The sequence below is a fragment of the Pezoporus wallicus genome, unplaced genomic scaffold, assembly GCF_028554395.1.
Source record: "Pezoporus wallicus isolate ANWC-B61680 ecotype Strahan unplaced genomic scaffold, APGP_CSIRO_Pwel_v1 contig_161, whole genome shotgun sequence".
In the NCBI taxonomy this organism is placed as follows: Eukaryota; Metazoa; Chordata; class Aves; order Psittaciformes; family Psittacidae; genus Pezoporus; species Pezoporus wallicus.
This window is the reverse complement of record NW_026642654.1, coordinates 402,195-422,120: the sequence shown is the minus strand read 5'-3', so window position 1 is coordinate 422,120 and position 19,926 is coordinate 402,195. Positions and strand designations below refer to the sequence as shown.

General features: G+C 43.0%; 1 protein-coding gene across 1 annotated transcript; it reads right to left on the bottom strand.

Annotated features, from left to right (window-relative positions):
• Nucleotides 1–1,551: 1,551 nt before the first annotated feature.
• On the bottom strand, nucleotides 1,552–18,738 carry MATN3 (matrilin 3). Its single transcript, XM_057431768.1, is given in 10 exon segments — nucleotides 1,552–1,802; nucleotides 1,804–1,832; nucleotides 3,512–3,619; nucleotides 8,198–8,320; nucleotides 9,128–9,250; nucleotides 10,283–10,405; nucleotides 10,798–10,920; nucleotides 16,572–17,006; nucleotides 17,009–17,140; nucleotides 18,603–18,738. Coding segments are annotated over 10 exon segments (1,359 nt in total). The 3' UTR covers nucleotides 1,552–1,775.
• Nucleotides 18,739–19,926: the final 1,188 nt, after the last annotated feature.

Genomic DNA, 19,926 nt, shown 5'->3' with positions numbered 1-19,926 from the left:
CGCAGCCGGAAGTGCCCTCCGCGCACGCGCTCTGTTATTTCCGGGAGTGGGAAGAGAGAGGTGGGGGCTGCTGTGGTGCTGCCTGCAGTGGGCTCCAGGCACAACTCCTCATACCTATCAGGCCCCAACCCAGAGGTGCCTCCAGAGGCGGTGGCAGCCATGAGGCACTGTTCTGCCTTTGTCTGTCGCCTGCCGCCTGCCGCCTGCCGACAGCCACGGCAGAGGATAGCTCCTCTGAGAGGGAAGGTGGGCTGGGAGTTTGCCCACCCCGCCTCAGTGGTTGACGGTCGTACACACCTTGGGTAGAAAGCACTGATAATTCATTAATAAAGGTCGCTCGGCTTTTACATGAGGGAAACTCGAAAGCTTCTGAATCCCAAATTGTTTGTACATAATGGTTTTAATGTAACATGCATCAATACATCCTCAGCCCAACCTCAGAGCTGCCCCAGGCCTAGCTGTTTAAAAGCCTGCCCAGCTGGCAGCTTGCACTTGGCATGGTTAAACTTCATAAGGTTGGCATCAGCCCACCTCACAAGCGTGTCAAGGTCCCTCTGGATGGCATTCCTTCCCTCCAGTGTATCAAATGAACCACAGAGTTTGGTGTCATCGGCAAACTTTCTGAGGGTGCGCTCAATCCCACTGTCCATGTCACCAAACTTCGCCTGCTGATTTTCCTTGCAATTGTTTGTATCTATTATATGCAGGGTATGAAGCAAGCACAGATGTCATTATAATATGTCCTTGGCATACCAGCTACTGATGTAATATTTTGTGTGACTATATTGCAGATCTATACAAAATACATTGGATTTTTCAATTCTTAAAACAATGTATTGTTATAATTGTAGTTTTGACTCCATCTTCAAATGTATTTAAAATTAGTTTCTGAAGTATTTGGATTCTTATAAATGCCAAGTGCACAAAATGAGTGGATTCTTTAATGATTACATTTTTTAATTGTTAGGTTGCATGTTTTGTCCGACAAGCCAAACTGACACAACTAGTCTCAGTAAAGTCCATGGAACGAGAACAGAAATAACTGACTAATAACAAACATAAATTTTTCAGTATAAAAAAACTAAAATTGGAGGACACCTTTATCCTTCTGAGTGTTAACATTATTAATACTTGAAATTACTTTAAAACCTTTTATCTATATTAACAAGGACTTTCAGGTTTTAAAATCAAGCACTTTTTTTTCCAACTATGTGGCTTGGGGATAGTCCCCTGTTTAATTCTGTCAATGTCTGCCATTTATGCTTCCTTTATCTTTGAGGTTTTGTTTCCTTGTTTTTGGTAAACCCTTTATTTCATAACACACATAATTTTTCAGTTAAATATACAAACCATTCCAACATCAGTGTGCATAACATACTTTATTTTATTAAAATAAGTTACAAGATCCCAACTTACTTTCTCATTTAATGGATAGAAGACATGGGCACACTATTTACTCTGCCTTGCCATTTCACAGTTTTATACAATGTCATATAGTGTATCCTTTTATTTATTTACTTTTAAACAAGATAATGAAAATGCAGTTACTGCTTGTACAGCAAAGCAGAGCAGGTACAGACAGCTTTATGGTTATAAAGTGACTGCACATGAAGATCCAGGATCTGTTGTCTTCCTGAAGTCTTCTTGACATATTCTTTGTCAATAACAACAAACCAACTGCTGTTTTGTGAGCTGTGCAACAAAATAAAGCTTGCTGAACTCAATAAAAAGGATTGATTCTGAAAGAGTATTTGAAGATTAAGTAGAATGATAGCTCAGACAACCTGCTGTCCACCTTGATAATGCCTCCAGCTTCTCAGACACTTTGTCTAGTGGTCAGTTGTTAAGGGTAAAAAAATTCAGTGTCTACAAGGTTTGTTTTCTCTATAAACTTTCTCATTGCTACATTTTCAACAAACAGTCTGTTTTCCAGGTGAGATCAATACATGGATGAACCAGAGATTGCAAAACATTTTAGAGACGTGTCAATGTCTGGCAACTTCCCAAATGATCTCACCAACCCTAATTGCTTATAAGGAGTTGGACCAAGTGACATTCAGAGCTGAAGAGCAGCAGGTGACTGTCTCTGCTGCTTTTTCCAGGTTGCCTTGAAAGCATGCTAGGGATACAAATTGCCCACCAAAGAATAACTTTAGAAGAAAGCCTCAGTTATTTGTAATAAAGTATATCCCTAACATGAAACCACTGCATTTTATTCCATATCTTTGGGGAAGAAAGACTGATCTCTGAAGGACAGGATACTATTGAGATGATGTTACAGGTTTCATTATCTTGGTGCTCAGTTTTAACTACTTGGATTCCATGGAATTATATATTACAATCCAAGGAAAATCATCATCTTCCCTTCACTGTTTCCAGACTGAACTCCAAGCACACTGCAAGAGGGATTTGCAATCAGATTTTATAAAAATAACTCTGAATTTATTCAAGCAGTGGGGAAGTCTTGTGTCATGGGCAGAAGTTTTCATTTGCCCTTCAGAAACTTTGGTAACCTGAGAAATTAGTTTATCTGTATAAATGAGTTCACATATAAAACTTGCTATTTTGCTTTCCTTCTTTGATTAATCCTAGATACCCCACTCTTCCTTGATTTTGAAGCCCCAGGGATCAGGATGACAACCACAGGCATAATGCTCATCTAAAGCAATTCCTATTTGAACAAGAGCATCTTTTACAAGAAAAAAGCAAGCAGTCTCAAAAAAACCTATCACAATCTTCGGCAAATCTTTGGCAAACTGTGATCAATCACTGTCACATCTAAAAATTGTGCCTTATGATGAATCACGGTTTTCCCAGCTTTAACTTCCAGTTACTAGTTCCTGCTGTGCCATCTGAGGGCATTTATTACATCATTCAGGTTTGCTGTGGTCCAGGGTTCACTACTATCACTTTTTTGTTTGTCTTTTCCTTTCCCACATGTTTGTAAAATGTTGGGCTCGCACCCAACAGCCTGTACTTGGATGTTTCATGGAACCAAGCTTTGCCTCCAACATCATCACCCTGCCTTGAAGCTCTCCCATTCTCCTATATCCCAGCAGCTGGATATTCATAGGTTAGCACATTTTCATGGAAAAGAAGAAGGTCCATCAAAATTGCTTGGTACAATGCCTGCCTGCAGAGGTGGGATGCAGAGGAATACTGCAGCTGATGGGACTGTGTTCACCCTGCCTGTGAAGTTGTCTTGAAAATTTGAGACATAATAGGAGGGATCAAAACTGAGCATTTGCTGTAACAGTAAAAGTCATCTGGAAAAACTATGAATAAAGCAGTTCAACATAGCATATATAACCTAGGGGTTATGGGTATATGTATTTTATCTTTATCTTGGTATCAAAGCCCTTCAATAAAATGTGAAAACGTAGTATTTGAAATAAATGAGATTTTGCTTCCTGTGTTAAGGTATTTTCGTTCCACAGCTTATATCAAAACAGGTATCTCTAAAATACTAGTAAATGACTGAATGCAGAAGATCATGTAAGAAAAAGGATATATTTTGTAGACAGAGCTTCAAGGCGTGAGGTGACTGAGTTCTGCAGGGCAGCTATGGCTTCACACTTACAGGACTCTTCAGTAGTTACAAGACTGCTTGTTGTGGCTCCTAAGAAAGAAAACAGCATTTACAGTATTTATGACAATTATCAAACACTTAAATCCCAGGGAAACACTTGATTCTGCAATGGAAGTTGACCTCCTGCTGTGAGACTATAGCAAGCACTGAAACCCAGGGCAGTTGGGAAGGAGGGACAAGGGCTGGTGTGGAGACACAAATTCTGCTAGACCAGGTTCCTCAAAGCCCCTGGGCTTGAATGCTGCCAGGGATGGGGCAGCCATAGCTTCTCCGGGCAACCTGTGCCAGTGCCTCACCACCTTCACAGTAAAGAATTTCTTACTTATATCTAAATGTATCTAAAGAGAATCTAAATCTATACAAAGTCAAGGTTGCTGCCGTGTTAAAGCTGGACTTTAATGGCATTTGGGGTATCAATCATTGCCAAACACAGCACTCCTGAGAATGCATTAGTCCAAAGTTAAGCTTCCAGGAGTTTTGCAAGCTAAGCAGGAAAGCACGTAGTGATTTTAACCACATAAAGAGTCATTCAGTGTCAGAGATTCATCAGTTTCCATCAGTTTCTGAGATGTAGATGAAATTAGATACTGAAATCTCAGCTTGGGAAGAAATAAGAAGAATACAATTTACCACTGGCAAATAATACAAAAATGAAACCAGGAACACATGCATTCATTTAAAATACTAAGCAATAGAGTTCAGCTAGATTATCAATGTGTATCATAGATACAATGTGTATCACCCCACAAGTACTACTGGTTTGTAACATTTGCAATATACATGCATAGGGAGTATAATTTTTGATTCAAGTGGTGTGAACATTCCAATGTCACATGAATATGGATAGAGGGAACATCGCATTCAAATAGGCCCAAATGAATTTAAAATCTAGTAGAAAGGCACAGCAGTATTAATTGAGGAGCCAGATAGTATGATAGAGAAGTCATTAATCTGTTAAGCAAGAGAAAGCAAGCATTGCCCTACTCCACAGTGGTTCCATTGAATCTGTTCCTAGGTCTTGCCCTCAGTCTTCCAAATTTACAGGGGACTAGCCTCAGCTGTCCTGAAGAATTTCTTTTTCGCCATAATCCACCCCAAAACCAGGGCTCAGAGATGATAATTTCATTGTGGTATAATGTGAGTTCTTAGCTACGTGAAAGGCAATTTAACCTCACCTACTCTACAAAGAAAATAGGAATTAAGATCTACCACTTGCTGCAGGCTTATAACAAACATATCAACAGCTACAGAAGCACAAGTACTGTAGTGAGATTACCATCTACATCTGAGACCAGAATAATAAGCTTCCAAAGGTAGAGCCTTCTTAAAAAAGGGCCCACAAGTATGAAATACCCTTTCAACAAGTTATCAAGAGGTAGTACCTGCATGTAATATCTATCTATACATGCTTTTTTTTTTTACATTGCCTCCAAAGGCAACGACAGCAGATTATTCAGTAATTTTTTTCTGTAGATATATAAATGCATAGCTAATAAATACCGAACAAATAAGGTGAGCATTATAATAGTAAAACAATAGAAATATTATACCTGGATACAATTTCTCCTTTCTTTTTTTTTTTCTGAATTTTGGGTTCATTTTTTTGTTTCTCAACCATGCCATTGGTACTTGCATTTTGCAGGCAAACTGCAAAGTCTATGAACAGATTCATTTCTAGCATGGAGAAATTAATTTGTCTTAGAGCCAGTGTTGAAACTGGTGTCTCCTTGATTCCACCGAACTGGTATTTGTTCATCTCCCTTCTTTGGAACATTTCACAGGCTTTATGGTCAATGTACAAAGAAGAGCTGTTCAAGAGTCAGCTGGAGGAAGGCCAGTTCCAAACACCACAGCAACGTGGCTGGTTTCTAACCAACTGTCAGGGGTTTTTTTATGTTTCAAATGAAATTCTCCAATGACAGATACAGATCCAGATACAGATCCTCCTTGGATTATGTCCATTTTAACAAAATTACTTTTCCAGCCAACCTTGGCAACTGCCCAAGGGTACCCTGAATTCTTCTACAGTCCTTCTGTGAAATGTAGTCTTCCAGTATTTGATATTCAGAATCTTGGACACCCCTATTGCCACTGGGATGCTCAACAAGTCATACTAAACATGCTAGAGTTATGTTTTTATGCTGCATTTTACTGTTTATACTGTTACACTGTTTAAGTCCAGACCTATTAAAAATTACTATATTTACAGATGGCATTTGGCTATATCCACCTATTTTATAACTTTGCTCTTACATGGGGATCTTAGCCACGTGGTGTAATGGCAAGTTATTCCTGCTCTGAACCAGAAATCATACTAGGTACCTCTTGAGGTCCCTTCCAGTCTGACTATGATTACTTTGCACAATCTGTGCTCATTAGGATGGCAGCTGCCTGGCCTCACCGGATATGAAGTGCTAGACCACCTCCAAAGGCATGCTAGGAAAAGTTTCCAGTACACAGTAACTTTAGTCAGGAGACCGGGAAGGGAAGGAAAAAACCCTTATAAAATGATTGCATATTTACTATGACACAAAGTCCCTGAGAAGCTAAAGAAACAAACAGCAACATGAAATTCAGTTGGGAGGGGAGGACATCACATCAAACTGTCTCCTGCGTGGTGGTACACAGATTCACAGTACTGCAAAGTGTTTTACTGTGTGACTTAACACCAACTCTTCTCTCTTTAATTATGTCTCAGTTCTAGGCTCACTGAATATTGCATATTTTATATATAGAGTGAAGGCTTTAGTTTTAAGATGATAAAGGCCAAATGGTAAGCAGTTACTAGCATTGTTACATATGAAGTGCTTTATATCTCTGAATGTTACTCAAAGTGGTAAAGGCAAAGTGATACAGAACTGTCTTATAACATGTGAATGCATGTGAAAATTTGTCAGATAGATCCAGTCCTTCTAATGAGAGCTGGGACTGTGAGAATGAAGACCTTGAGCCCACTGTAGGAGTGGATCTTGTTCGAGACCATCTTAAGAACCTGAACATGCACAAGACCATGGGACATGATGAAATCCATCTGCGGGTCCTGAAGGAGCTGGCAAATAAGGTTGCTAAGCCACTGGCCATCATATTTGAAAAATCATGGCAGTCAGATGAAGTTCCCGATGACTGGGAAAAGGGAAATACAACCCCCATTTTCAAGAAGGGGAAAATGGATGACCCAAGGAACTACAGACCAGTCAGTCTCACCTCTGTGCCTGGCAAAATCTTGGAGCAGATTCTCCTGGAAGGCATGCTAAGCCACATGAAAATCAACAAGGGGCTTGGTGAGAGCCAGCATGGCTTCACTAAGGGGAACTCCTGCTTGACCAATTTGGTGGCCTGCTATGATGGGGCTACAGAACTGATGGACAGGGGTAGAGCAGCTGACGTCATCTGCCTGGACTTGCGCAAAGCATTCAACGCTGTCCCACACGACATCCTTGTCTCTAAATTGGAGAGACATCAGTTTGATAGATGGACCACTCGGTGGATAAAGAACTGGGTGGATGGTCGCATGCGAAGAGTTGTAGTCAATGGCTCAATGTCCAATCGGAGACCAGTAACGAGTGGCGTCCCTCAGGGATCGGTGTTGGGACTGGTCTTGTTCAGCATCTTTGTCGGTGACACGGACAGTGGGATTGAGCGCACCCTCAGCAAGTTTGCCGATGACACCAAGCTGTGTGGTTCGGTTGGTACACTGGAGGGAAGGAATGCCATCCAGAGGGACCTTGACATGCTTGTGAGGTGGGCTGATGCCAACGTCATGAAGTTTAACCATGCCAAGTGCAAGGTCCTACACCTGGGTCGGAGCAATCCCAGGCACAGCTACAGGTTGGGCAGAGAAGCGATTCAGAGCAGCCCTGCAGAGAAGGACTTGGGGGTGTTGGTTGATGAGAAAATGAACATGAGCCGGTTTCAGTGTGCGCTCGCAGTCCAGAAAGCCAACTGTATTCTGGGCTGCATCAAAAGGAGTGTGACCAGCAGGTCGAAGGAGGTGATCCTGCCCCTTTACTCTGCTCTTGTGAGACGTCACCTGGAGTATTGTGTGTAGACTTGGTGTCCTCAACATAAAAAGACATGGAACTGTTGGAACATGTCCAGAGGAGGGCCACGAGGATGATCAGGGGACTGGAGCACCTCCCATATGAAGACAGGCTGAGAAAGTTGGGGCTGTTTAGTCTGGAGAAGAGAAGGCTGTGTGGAGACCTCATAGCAGCCTTCCAGTATCTGAAGGGGGCCTATAGGGATGCTGGAGAAGGACTCTTCACTAGGGACTCTAGTGATAGGACAAGGGGTAACGGGTTAAAACTTAAACAGGGGAAGTTTAGATTGGATATAAGGAAGAAGTTCTTTAGCGTAAGGGTGGTGAGGCACTGGAATGTGTTGCCCAAGGAAGTTGTGAATGCTCTATCCCTGGCAGTGTTCAAGGCCCGGTTGGACTGAGCCTTGGGTGGCATGGTTTAGTGTTGAGGTGTCCCTGGCCATGGCAGGGGGGTTGGAACTAGATGATCTTAAGGTCCTTTCTCACACTAACTATTCTATGATTCTACTTCAATACGTGTACTGAGCTGGGGAGGGTATGGGAGATACAGAACAGCAATCTTCTCTTAATTGAGCAAGTCTTCTTGTCTGGGTTCAGGGTGTAGCCTTGGTAGCAGTCACAAGTATAGGACAGATCGTGTTTCACACAGATCTGCTCACAGTCATGCCTTCCGGGTTCACACATGTCCACAGCTAAGGAACACAACATGAGGAGAGAAGAATATTAGTCAATACCCAGATCTTCAGACTTTTAAACTGGTGTTAGTAGTCCCCTTTTGCAAACATATCTTCATTTAGAATCAAACCAGGATGTTTTTATTGCATGTCAGGACACTATTAGCCGTAGCAGGGAAAACAAAGAGTGTTTCCATCTTGCAATTAGCATCATAAAATTAATACAATTTTTGGAATATTGGCAACACTTTTGCAGTTATAACAGATTGCAAAAGGAATTGAATTAGCAGTGATCCAGCGGCAAGGTAATTATCCAAAGGAATTTCAGAGAAGAAATAACTGGATTTTAAGAAATTATTTGGCATGATTTCAGCTCTAATTGGGTTGAGTAAGACACTGTTTTACAGAGTGAAAACGTTATAAACAGAAGAGTACATGGCTGCTGAATAAAAAAGAGACTTGGCCCTCTCTGCCAGTTACAAAGCGGGCACCTTTTGTGTGAGGCTAATTATTTCTGCCAAATCTTACACATCAGCTCTGAAAGGGAAAGTTGACAGGGAGTTCCTATATTTGGATATCTTTGCAGTAAGGAGGTCCAGTAAGGCACAAGGAAAGAAAGAATGATGGAAAGAATGAAGGGAAAGAAAAATTTAAAAAAGAAAAGTGAAGACCCCTCCTGGACCTAGACTATTTTTGTTACATCACAAAGACCTGTATGGATGAGAAACTCTTGAATAATTTATCAGAGAAATAACACAAATTAACATGGTTTTTAAGAGCTACTTGCTTTTAGCTTAACACAGTATTTCCCTAATCAGGTCTCACCTGAGCAAGTCTTCTTGTCTGCATTCAGAGTGTATCCTTCATAGCAGTCACAGCTGTAGGATCCATCATTATTCAAACACACCTGTGCACAATCATGCCTTCCAGGTGCACACATGTCCGTGGCTGTGGTGAACCATGTTTTAGAAAAGAAACCTATTAATCCCTCCCAGACACTCAAGCATTTTAAATGCTTCACTATTCATAAATACAATTTAATTAGGATTCAACCAGCACCCTACTACATTATTATATTATGCTGCAGACAGCTAAATTCAGTTAGTAATTATTTAATGCAGAAGGTACATACCAGGACTGCAAGACATTACTACACCACATCTCACACAAGTCTGATTTTCATGAGCAATTATAACAGTGCTGAATATGCCCAGTAAGGATGAAGCTAAAACGCCATACTGAGAAAAAAACAAATGCACAAATAAGCAGGACTACAAGAAGATTATGTTCTCTCTTCACAAATAAGAAGAGTGAAAATTTAAGTGGGAAGAATGCTTATGTGCTCTCAAAGGGAGGGATGCACTTACAAAATAGCTACCCTAAGGCTGGTGCTGCTCAAAACTTCTGGATTAAAAGAAACAACAAAGAGAAGTATTTGGAGAGAAAAAAGTTTTTATAATAAGCTGTTTTTTTCAGAGAGCCAATTCAAGGAGTAGAAAAGGAAGAAGCTGCTGTCAGTATAAGACCAGGGTTGCTGTATAGCAGAACCCTACACAACTTCGGGAGCAGAAACAGCAAGCTGTAAAAACCGTTTCAACAGGAAAGATGGAGAGGACATGGGAAAATCATCAGGCTCTAAGTTCTCTATGGATCTGTGGCACTCACTCTTCAGTGGAGACACAGTGCTGGAGGGTATCTCCAAGTAAGTTCATTCTCCCTCAGGGACTAAGTTTATGAAGTACTATGAAGACCATAAAATGGTAGGTAAGTGCCACATTGCATTTTTTTTTTATCAATGCATTTAAAGAAAAATGCAGTGCTGCTGTTATTGGAACCAAGGGGAAAAGCTCCAGGTCAACTCTTAAAATGAGAGTTGATGTCTGTAAGCAATTTTTCAACTAGAAACAATGAGAGTAACTCACAGAAAACATGTCCATGTCTCCATGAATTTCATATATTAAAGCAGCCTTTAACTCTTACATGAGCAAGTCTTCCTGTCTGAATTCAGGGTGTAGCCCTCATAGAAGTTACAGACATAGGATCCGTTGTTTCTCACACAGATCTGATCACAGTCGTGTTTTCCAGGTGCACATGTGTCCACAGCTGCAAAACACATGTTTAAACAAGTAATTGTTAATAAAAAGCAGTTTAAGATGAAGTTCATATTCACATTATCAGATAGATTTGGAATCAGCTCAGAAACTGCAATAGTAATTGAAAGAATTAGAGTGGTAGGAGAAAATATCTATATAATGTCTACATCTGAAGACTTTGTTTTGTCATCTGGCCCTAATGAATGTATCTGTAGGCATACAGATAACAAGGATGGTGATAGAATCAAACTATTTCTCACCATTACTTGCAGCAAAGTTTTATTTATTAAGATACAGATGTTCACGATTTCAACAGAAATACACAAGTAGCTTCTCAAATCCCATTATGGTGTTAAAAAGTGGTATCTTTCTAGTTGCGCATATTTACTGAAGGAGTAATACCTGAGCAGGTTCTCTTATCTGGATTCAGAGCGTAGCCTTCATAGCAATCACAAAGGTAGGATCCACTGTTGCTCACACAAATCTGCTCACAGTCATGGGCTCCAAGTGCACACACATTCACAGCTACAAAGGGTATTTACAGAAAAAGAATTTCAGTTATCCCAAAGGAAAGAAACAGTCATGAATAATTTATGCTTACAACAGTACATCTTGCATTGTTTGCTGGATTAGTAGCAGTGAAGGTCAGTGCATTGTCACTATCACAGAAAGTTACAGGCATCTTTTGCATCATTCTATAGCCAGAAGAAAGAGGTCATGACCGACACAAAAAGGGCAAGAAGGAGGACCCGGGTAACTACAGACCGGTCAGCCTCACATCCATCCCTGGGAAAGTGATGGAACACCTTATCCTTGGTGCCATCTTAAGGCATATCAAGGATAAGAGGGTTATGAGGGGCAGTCAACATGGCTTCACCAAGGGGAAATCATGCTTGACCAATCTCTTAGCCTTTTATGAGGAAATAACACGGTGGATGGATGATGGCAGAGCGGTGGATGTGGTCTACCTTTGACTTCAGCAAAGCATTTGACACAGTCTCCCACAGCATCCTCACAGCTAAATTGAGGAAGTGTGGTCTAGATGATCAGGTAGTGAGGTGGACTGTGAACTGGCTGAAGGAGAGAAGCCAGAGAGTTGTAGTCTATGGGGTGGAGTCTAGTTGGAGGCCTGTAACTAGTGGAGTGCCTCAGGGGTCAGTACTGGGACCAGTATTATTTAATATATTCATCAATGATTTAGATGAGGGAACTGAGTGTACTATCAGCAAGTTTGCTGATGACACTAAGCTGGAAGGAGTGGCTGACACGCCAGAAGGTTGTGCTGCCATCCAGCGAGACCTGGACAGGCTGGAGAGTTGGGCAGGGAATAACTTGATGAAATATAACAAAGGAAAGTGTAGAGTCCTGCATCTGGGCAGGAACAACCCCAGGTTCCAGTATAGGTTGGGGAGCGACCTGTTAGAGAGCAGTGTAGGGGAGAGGGACCTGGGGGTCCTAGTGGATGACAGGATGACCATGAGCCAACGCTGTGCCCTTGTGGCCAAGAAGGCCAGTGGCATCCTGGGGTGTATTAGAAGGGCAGTGGTTAGTAGGTCGAGAGAGGTCCTCCTTCCCCTCTACTCTGCCCTGGTGAGACCGCATCTGGAATATTGTGTCCAGTTCTGGGCCCCTCAGTTCAAGAAGGACAGGGACCTGCTGGAGAGAGTCCAGCGCAGGGCAACGAAGATGATTAAGGGAGTGGAGCATCTCCCTTATGAGGAAAGACTGAGGGAGCTGGGTCTCTATAGTTTAGAGAAGAGGAGACTGAGGGGTGACCTTATTAGTGTATATAAATATGTAAAGGGGAGTATCACGAGGATGGAGCCAGGCTCTACTCAGTGGCAAACAATGATAGGACAAGGGGTAATGGGTACAAACTGGAACACAAGAGGTTCCACTTAAACTTGAGAAGAAACTTCTTCTCAGTGAGGGTGACAGAACACGGGAACAGGCTGCCCAGGGAGGTTGTGGAGTCTCCTTCCCTGGAGACATTCAAAACTCACCTGGACACATTCCTGTGTAACCTTATCTAGGTGTTCCTGCTCCGGCAGGGGGATTGGAGTAGATGATCTTTTGAGGTTCCTTCCAATCTCTAGCATACTGTGATACTGTGATACTGTGACACTGGAACAACTGCATTGAAATAACACAACGCCTGAGGTGGCAGCCAGGATGGATTGGAAAGGGTACAAGAGGAGTGATTTTAAGCGTTTTGTAACATAATACTGGAAATGAGAACTCAGCAATGAAAAAGACCTGGTCTTTTTCATCCAGTCCCTTTCTATTACAAGCACCTGTCCCTTGCCTTCCCTCAGCAAGTTTGCCGATGACACCAAGCTGTGTGGTTCGGTTGGTACACTGGAGGGAAGGAATGCCATCCAGAGGGACCTTGACACGCTTGTGAGGTGGTCTGACGCCAACGTCATGAAGTTTAACCATGCCAAGTGCAAGGTCCTACACCTGGGTCAGAGTAATCCCAGGCACAGCTACAGGTTGGGCAGAGAAGAGATTCAGAGCAGGCCTGTGGAGAAAGATTTGGGGGTGTTGGTTGATGAGAAAATGAACGTGAGTAGGCAGCGTGCGCTTGCAGCCCAGAAAGCCAACCGTATTCTGGGCTGCGTCAAAAGAAGCGTGACCAGCAGGTTGAAGGAGGTGATCCTGCCCCTTTACTCTGCTCTTGTGAGACCTCACCTGGAGTATTGTGTGCAGTTCTGGTGTCCTCAACATAAAAAGGACATGGAACTGTTGGAACAAGTCCAGAGGAGGGCCACGAGGATGATCAGGGACTGGAGCACCTCCCGTATGAAGATAGGCTGAGAAAGTTGGGGCTGTTCAGCCTGGAGAAGAGAAGGCTGTGTGGAGACCTCATAGCAGCCTTCCAGTATCTGAAGGGGGCCTATAGGGATGCTGGAGAGGGACTCTTCATTAGGGACTCTAGTGATAGGACAAGGGGTAACGGGTTAAAACTTAAACAGGGGAAGTTTAGATTGGATATAAGGAAGAAGTTCTTTAGCGTAAGGGTGGTGAGGCACTGGAATAGGTTGCCCAGGGAGGTTGAGAATGCTCCATCCCTGGCAGTGTTCAAGACCAGGTTGGACAAGGCCTTGGGTGATATGGTTTAGTGTGAGGTGTCCCTGGCCATGGTAGGGGGGTTGGAACTTGATGATCTTAAGGTCCTTTCCAACCCTAACTATTCTATGATTCTATGAAATAATCCCAAAACATATGTGACTGTCTGGCAGCTTACTAACTTCTGCTCACTGGCATAAAACCTGATTTATTAATTCCTGCTGCACTGTAAAAAACTCCCATGTAAACTGAAATGCAACAGAAAATAATAAAATAAAATAAAATAATAAAATAAAAAACAAAAATAGCAACAGAAAAAACTTCAAGACCAGGAGGACAAGAAAAATGACTCAGAGGTGCTAGGATAACAACACTGTCTCCTCAGGGATAAAGAAGTGTCTGTGTCATGATAATCCAGATGTATCAGCCAGCAAAAAAACCCACCATTGCAAGATGGGGGTGTGAGGGCTGCAGTTGCCCTGACCCATCAGATTAAAAAGTCAAGACCAAAAGAAAACATAAAGTTTCTACAGTAAGGTAGCTTTACATGCACATGGATCTCTGAATTGAAGGACAGTACAGAAATAATGTTCAAACCTCAGAGAACTGAAAAGCTGAAACTGCAAACTACAAAATGAGATTGAATTCTTGGGGACCAGCTAATTCCTCAGCAAACAGTAAGGTCATCTGCCTCATCAGACTGAGAAAACAGCAAACAGTGATAGGAAAAGCAGTGTGATGGATGACAGCTGATCCATGTGTGCTGTGGTGACAGGACTCACGACGCAACTGTGGTAATGCTGGGCCATCTCTGCAATGCACTATATGTGTTGACAGTCTTTTCCTTTACAGCTGGTCTAACCAAATAAGTTATTAATTACTGATTAGTTTTTCTCAAGTGTATCTAGCTTTGGATCTGCCACTTCTTTGGTGCCTCTGTTTCTCCCCACAGACTGTAAAAGAAACCTAAATACTCTTACAATGTGGTGATGGACTACTGGTAAAATTAAACTGGAAAGCCACAGTGGTGAAATAAGAAATGAGAAGACAGAGTGCTTGAATCTTCTCATGTATTTCTGAATGCAAGGCAACACTTCCGTTTTTCTATAAAATGGACAATTTTGATGTCCCCTAATACGGCTTATAAGGTCTTGTCCTTCCATTTGTAAAAACAAATCTGAAACCAATCCACATCTTTTCATTCTGCTACACCCTTGGGAATAGGAGAATTCATCTCCATGACTTATGAACAAAATCTGTGGGTGATATTTTCAAACATAACTGAGAAGCTCAGACTCAAATGGCCAGATTTTTGTGGTAGGAAAGTCTAGCCTCCACTGACTTGGACAGATTCAAGACTAAGATTTTCCACTTCCAGGATGGTCTCATGTTGAATGATGCTCTCAATGCATCAAGAACTTGATGTTAGCCAACCATTTTGCCCCTGAACATTAGTTTCACTGTTTTTGGTTCACCCTACAAACAAATTTATTTGCCTTGGCCAAAGCAAAGAAAATCCTAATTGTCACTGGTGGGCTAGATTTCTGAGCAAAAGCAGCCTGGAGCTGGAAAAGACCCAGTTTACCCACAAAGTCTTACAAGACCCTTTTAGATTCATTTGGTTTGTAGGAACCTTTTAAAAAATGATTCCTTTTACCCTGTTCATGTTCATGAATCCCACAGATTCTGGCTAACTGCATTCAGTTACACTGGAAGTGTATATGTGTGAGCTCTCCTTGGTTTATCCTCCAGCCTAGTAAGACCATAATTTCCAGTGGGTTTACTCTTAAGAACAAGAGATTTTTCTATGGTGCTATGAAAGGACTTGCTTTGGCAAGAACGTAAGTGGAGAATTAGTGCTATGTTCACAGCACACATACCTGTCCAGCTAGATGGGCACTTGTACCCTTCCTGCTACCAGAGTGAGGGTCTAGTCACATCAGCAACCCAACATGATGTCAAGCCAAACCTCAAGGCTTTTCCTATGTTAATTATTGGGCAAAGTGTCCTGCCTGCAGATAGTTCCATACATTTATTTCATACCTACAAAAAGACATCTATTCACTCTGAATGTATTCAAGAGGTATGGGTGGTAATTTTTAGTAAGGTTCTGAAATAACAAAGCAAGACATTGCCAACCAAGTTCCTGAGGCAATGGCTGTTATTTTAATGCTCTTATAATGTTCTTTGCACCCAATTTTAGCCATTACTTGATGGAGACACATTTACAAGAAATTTCCTTAGAAATCTATTAGAAAATTCTACTTCATATGACTTTTTAACTGTTAAAATGTTGTAATTTGACTTTTGCAAGTAGGGCTGTGTCACAGCTATCTATAGGAAGTTCTAAATACTCCAGATACATGACCTGTTTCTTCTGTAAATGAGAATAACAACCCACACTGGCCTAAGATTGTAAGTGGAGTCCTAGCATGAACCAAATAGACATCTATCATTTTTCCAAGAACAGCCCTGAAAAAGCTAAGCTAATTCAGCCTGTCCCACAATTCTCTGTCTAAATCAAGTTGCAGACAAATAGAGAAAGGTCCAAGTCTGGCTCACTGAAAAAAACCAGCAATGCCTGCAGAGTGAAAGCCCATCCTGAGATGACCTGCTTTTTTGTTTGGGCACTTCATCCTGCACCAAATTTCTCCAGCTAGTGTGGTGGTTCACCTGCTACACTGATTTTCTTACTCTGACTCTATAAAAAGCCCTTCAACACCACACTCCCACCCTATTTGCTTCCCATTGAGATGAGAAAAGACACGAGCAGACTGCGCAGCTCCAGTGTGGGCTCTCAGTAAGTCAGTAAAAATATGTAGCCAAATCCTGGCCAGATTGACGTGCTTTCTCTTGCACTAGATCAGATCAACTAGGAACAAAAAAGGTCCACTGAAATCAGATCTGTTACTTGCATGGTAAGGTCACCACTCAAAATTAAAGGTCATTACTTGGCCTCCACTGAATAAAAGGGTTGGCTTGTTTGTTCAATAGGTGGCAAATGCATAACACTTCTGAAAAAGAAACACTGCTTTCTTAGGGGGTAGGACCACAGTAGAAGCCAAAAGGAGCCAAATTAGACTGTCCTCTTGGACTGACCACCTTACCACAGAAAGTCTCTCTGAACTGTGATGTCAGCTTTTCTATCACACCATAGGTCTCCACACAGAAGACATGTTCATCCAGTGGTTCACTGGCCATTATCCTCAGGGACTGCATGTCTGCCCAGTCTACCCCAATTGCATAGATCTCGATGCCAGCTATCCGGGCTCTTGCTGCCACGTCTTGAACCTTGTCTTGTGGCCGTCCATCTGTCACAACAATGACTACCTTGGGGATATTGAAGGTTGCTGGCCGGGTGCCCATTTCCTCCGTGAGAACTTCATCCATAGCAGTTTGGATGGCAAGGCCAGTCATTGTGCCAGCAGACAAGGGCTCAATGTGCGATATAGCCTCTTTCATTGATGCTTTATCAAAATAGGTCCAGAGGGGGAACTCTACTTTAACAGTGCTGGCATAATTCATGACTGCCACATGGGTTTTCTTTCACCAATGTCCAGAGTATCAATCATTTTTTACAAGAAGATTTTCACTTTCTCAAACTCTTCAGGTCGGACACTGCGGGAGCTGTCTACAATGAAGACGAGGTCAAGGGGCTGGTTCTTGCAGGCAGCGCCTGTCAAGAGGGAAGGGAAACATTTCAGTCATCTCCTACACAGGACCAGAGCTCTCCCCCTTGGGCAGTGAGAGTTGTCATGGCAAACTGTTCCTACCAGATAGATGTTGGCAACCTTCATTCTTTCCTAAAAAGCTTAAAATTATAGGGAGTAACACATTAGAAATTCTTAAGTGTTAATTTTGACAAGTAATCAATAACTGAATTTTTCTAAGCACTAACTGATAGGTCCACATTTGAGCTCACAAAATGTCTAACTATCCTTGAAACAAAGGGTTGTGTTCACATGTAACAGCCAATGCAGAAATTTAGCAATTGTATATAATGTACTTACTTTTTATTTTCATAAAGATAAAGCCTGAATTCCATTTTTATAAGTTACAGAAATAAAATGGTAAAACAACAGGCTAGATTACATCATGAACAGGTCCTAACAATACAGATTGCTGATTAGAAATTATTTCTTGTTTGTAACACACAATCCAAATTACACAACAAGAAGAAATAAAGGCCAACAGGAAGAAATGCAAATGGTGCTGTGATAAGGGCTTCTTTATAAGTTGTTACCGTTCCAAGGCTTCTAGAGCAGAGAAAAAAAAAAGAAATTACTTCTGAAGTAATTGTACATGTAAAAAAAAAATAAATTACACAGCTTCCAAAATTCCTCATTGACATAGAAATCTACACAGAAACAGAAAAGCCAAAACTTTTCTTCCAATGCATTAAAAAACTTTTTTTCTCTTGTGGGAAAAGGAAGGGAAAAAAATCAAATTGCGCAGGTAGAGCTTACTTCTATCAGGAAACACAGCAGCAGAGTTGATTTTGCCTTTGGACAGAGCAACGAACTGGATGGAGCTAGGATGCCCTCCGGGTGTCTTATAGACAATTCTACACGCAGTCCACAACTCAGGTGTTTTTTTTTTTTGCATAATGATTTAGAAGAATGGCTTTGTGCCCTCTGGGAAGCTGAGAAAACGAAGAAATATTTGTACATGGACATGTAGCTCAAGACATGGAAGAAAAAGACTCGTAACTCGTGTCCTAAAAAAAAACAAATACAAGGCTTGTAGGCAGAAAAAAAAAAATACATTTTAGATTAAGGGGAAAAAAAAAACCAAAACCTTTTCAGTAGCCTGATCCTTCCGTGACTCTGAAATAAAGACGTTTCAAGAAGTGAACCCAGGTAGGGAAGAGCTGTTTGGTTTAGAGATTAGCAAGGCCAGTTTTGCACAAGAAAAATCAGTTGGCACTTGTCCCTGCAAGCGAGCGTTCCTCGGACCACTGCAGCTACAGCGAGGTGTCCCTGGGGCGCAGGTTTCCGGCAATGCTCTGAGCAGCTCAGCACGTAAGATACAGGGAACAGAAGCAGCGCGGGCTACACCGGAGCGCTGGAGAGCGGCGAGTGCAGCAGGGAGCGAGGCAGGCAGCGAGCGGAGGGATCACCCCTTGGCCGGGCCGGTACCTGCGACGGCGAGGCCACCGGCGTGGCTCCCGGGCGGGCGCGGCTGCCGGCGCAGACGGTGCGGGGAGCCCCGCTCCGCGGGCAGCAGCAGCAGCAGTGCCAGGCAGCAGCCGAGGATGCCGAGAGCCTGCTGCATAGTGCCGCCGCCGCCACCGCCCTCCCCGCCGCCTTTAAAGCTGCCGACAGCAGTAGGGGCCACGGCATGGGATAGGACTGAGGACTGCCCCCCTCTGCCCCGCCCGTGGGTGCTGCCCTCGGCCTCCCGCCCCGCCCCGGGAGGGAAGGAAGGGCTGGGGGAATCGGAGCTCGGCTTTGGTAGCTAGCGCCAGGGCGGAGACAGACTTCAAAACTGGGAGCAGCGGGAGTTGAACCAGAACCGCGGCCTTTCTCCCAGCGCTGGAATCATTCGATCAGGATCTGCCAACTTTGCACTTCCGGTTTTAAGGCTTTAGCTCTGGGCCAGTATTTGCAAAGAACGGGAGAAAACCCCCACAGCGTGATCACCGAGGCACAATAAACCACCTCCCCTGTTGTCAGACCTAACCTACGGCACTTTGTCTGGTCTCTGGCGCTGCAGATCTGCCAGTTCCTGTGGGAAGCTGCGGCAAACTGTAAAGGAAAGCACGATTTAGGTCACGAATCCACTGCAATCTGCAGCACAGTCTTTTAGAAGACACCTTTGCTGACTCCACAGTTGACACAGGCGACCATTTTGCCCTTAACCTCTGTAAGAGGAACAGGAACCCCAAAAATGCTCTGAGGGCTGAACACCTTTCGTAGGAAGACAGGCTGAGAGAGTTGGGCTTGTTCAGCCTGGAAAAGAGAAGGCTCTGGGGAGACATTAAAGGGGCCAACAAGAAAGCTGCAGAGGGGCTTTTTGCAAGGACATGTAGGGACAGGACAAAGTGGAATGACTTTAACATGACAGAGAGTAGATTAAGATTACGCTAGGAAGTTCTTCACTACGAGGTTAGTGAGACACTGGCACAAGTTGCCCAGAGAAGCCGTAACTGCCCCATCCCTGGCAGTGTTCAAGGCCAGGTTGGATGGAGCTTTGAGCAACCTCGTCTAGTGGAAGGTGTCCCTGCCCATTGTAAGGGGGCTGGAACTGAATAAGCTTTAAGGTCCCTTCCAACCCAAACTGTTCTATGATTTGGAACAGGACTCCACACACCCTCACAACCCACCAACAAGTATCGCCCCAGGCAGGCATTGCCCCACTTCAGCAAGTAGTCTTGACTGCCTGGTAGATGAGGCCATCATACACTCACAGACTGCAAGCAGCATCAGGGGAGAGGGAACACCTTCCTTCACACAGAAAGCC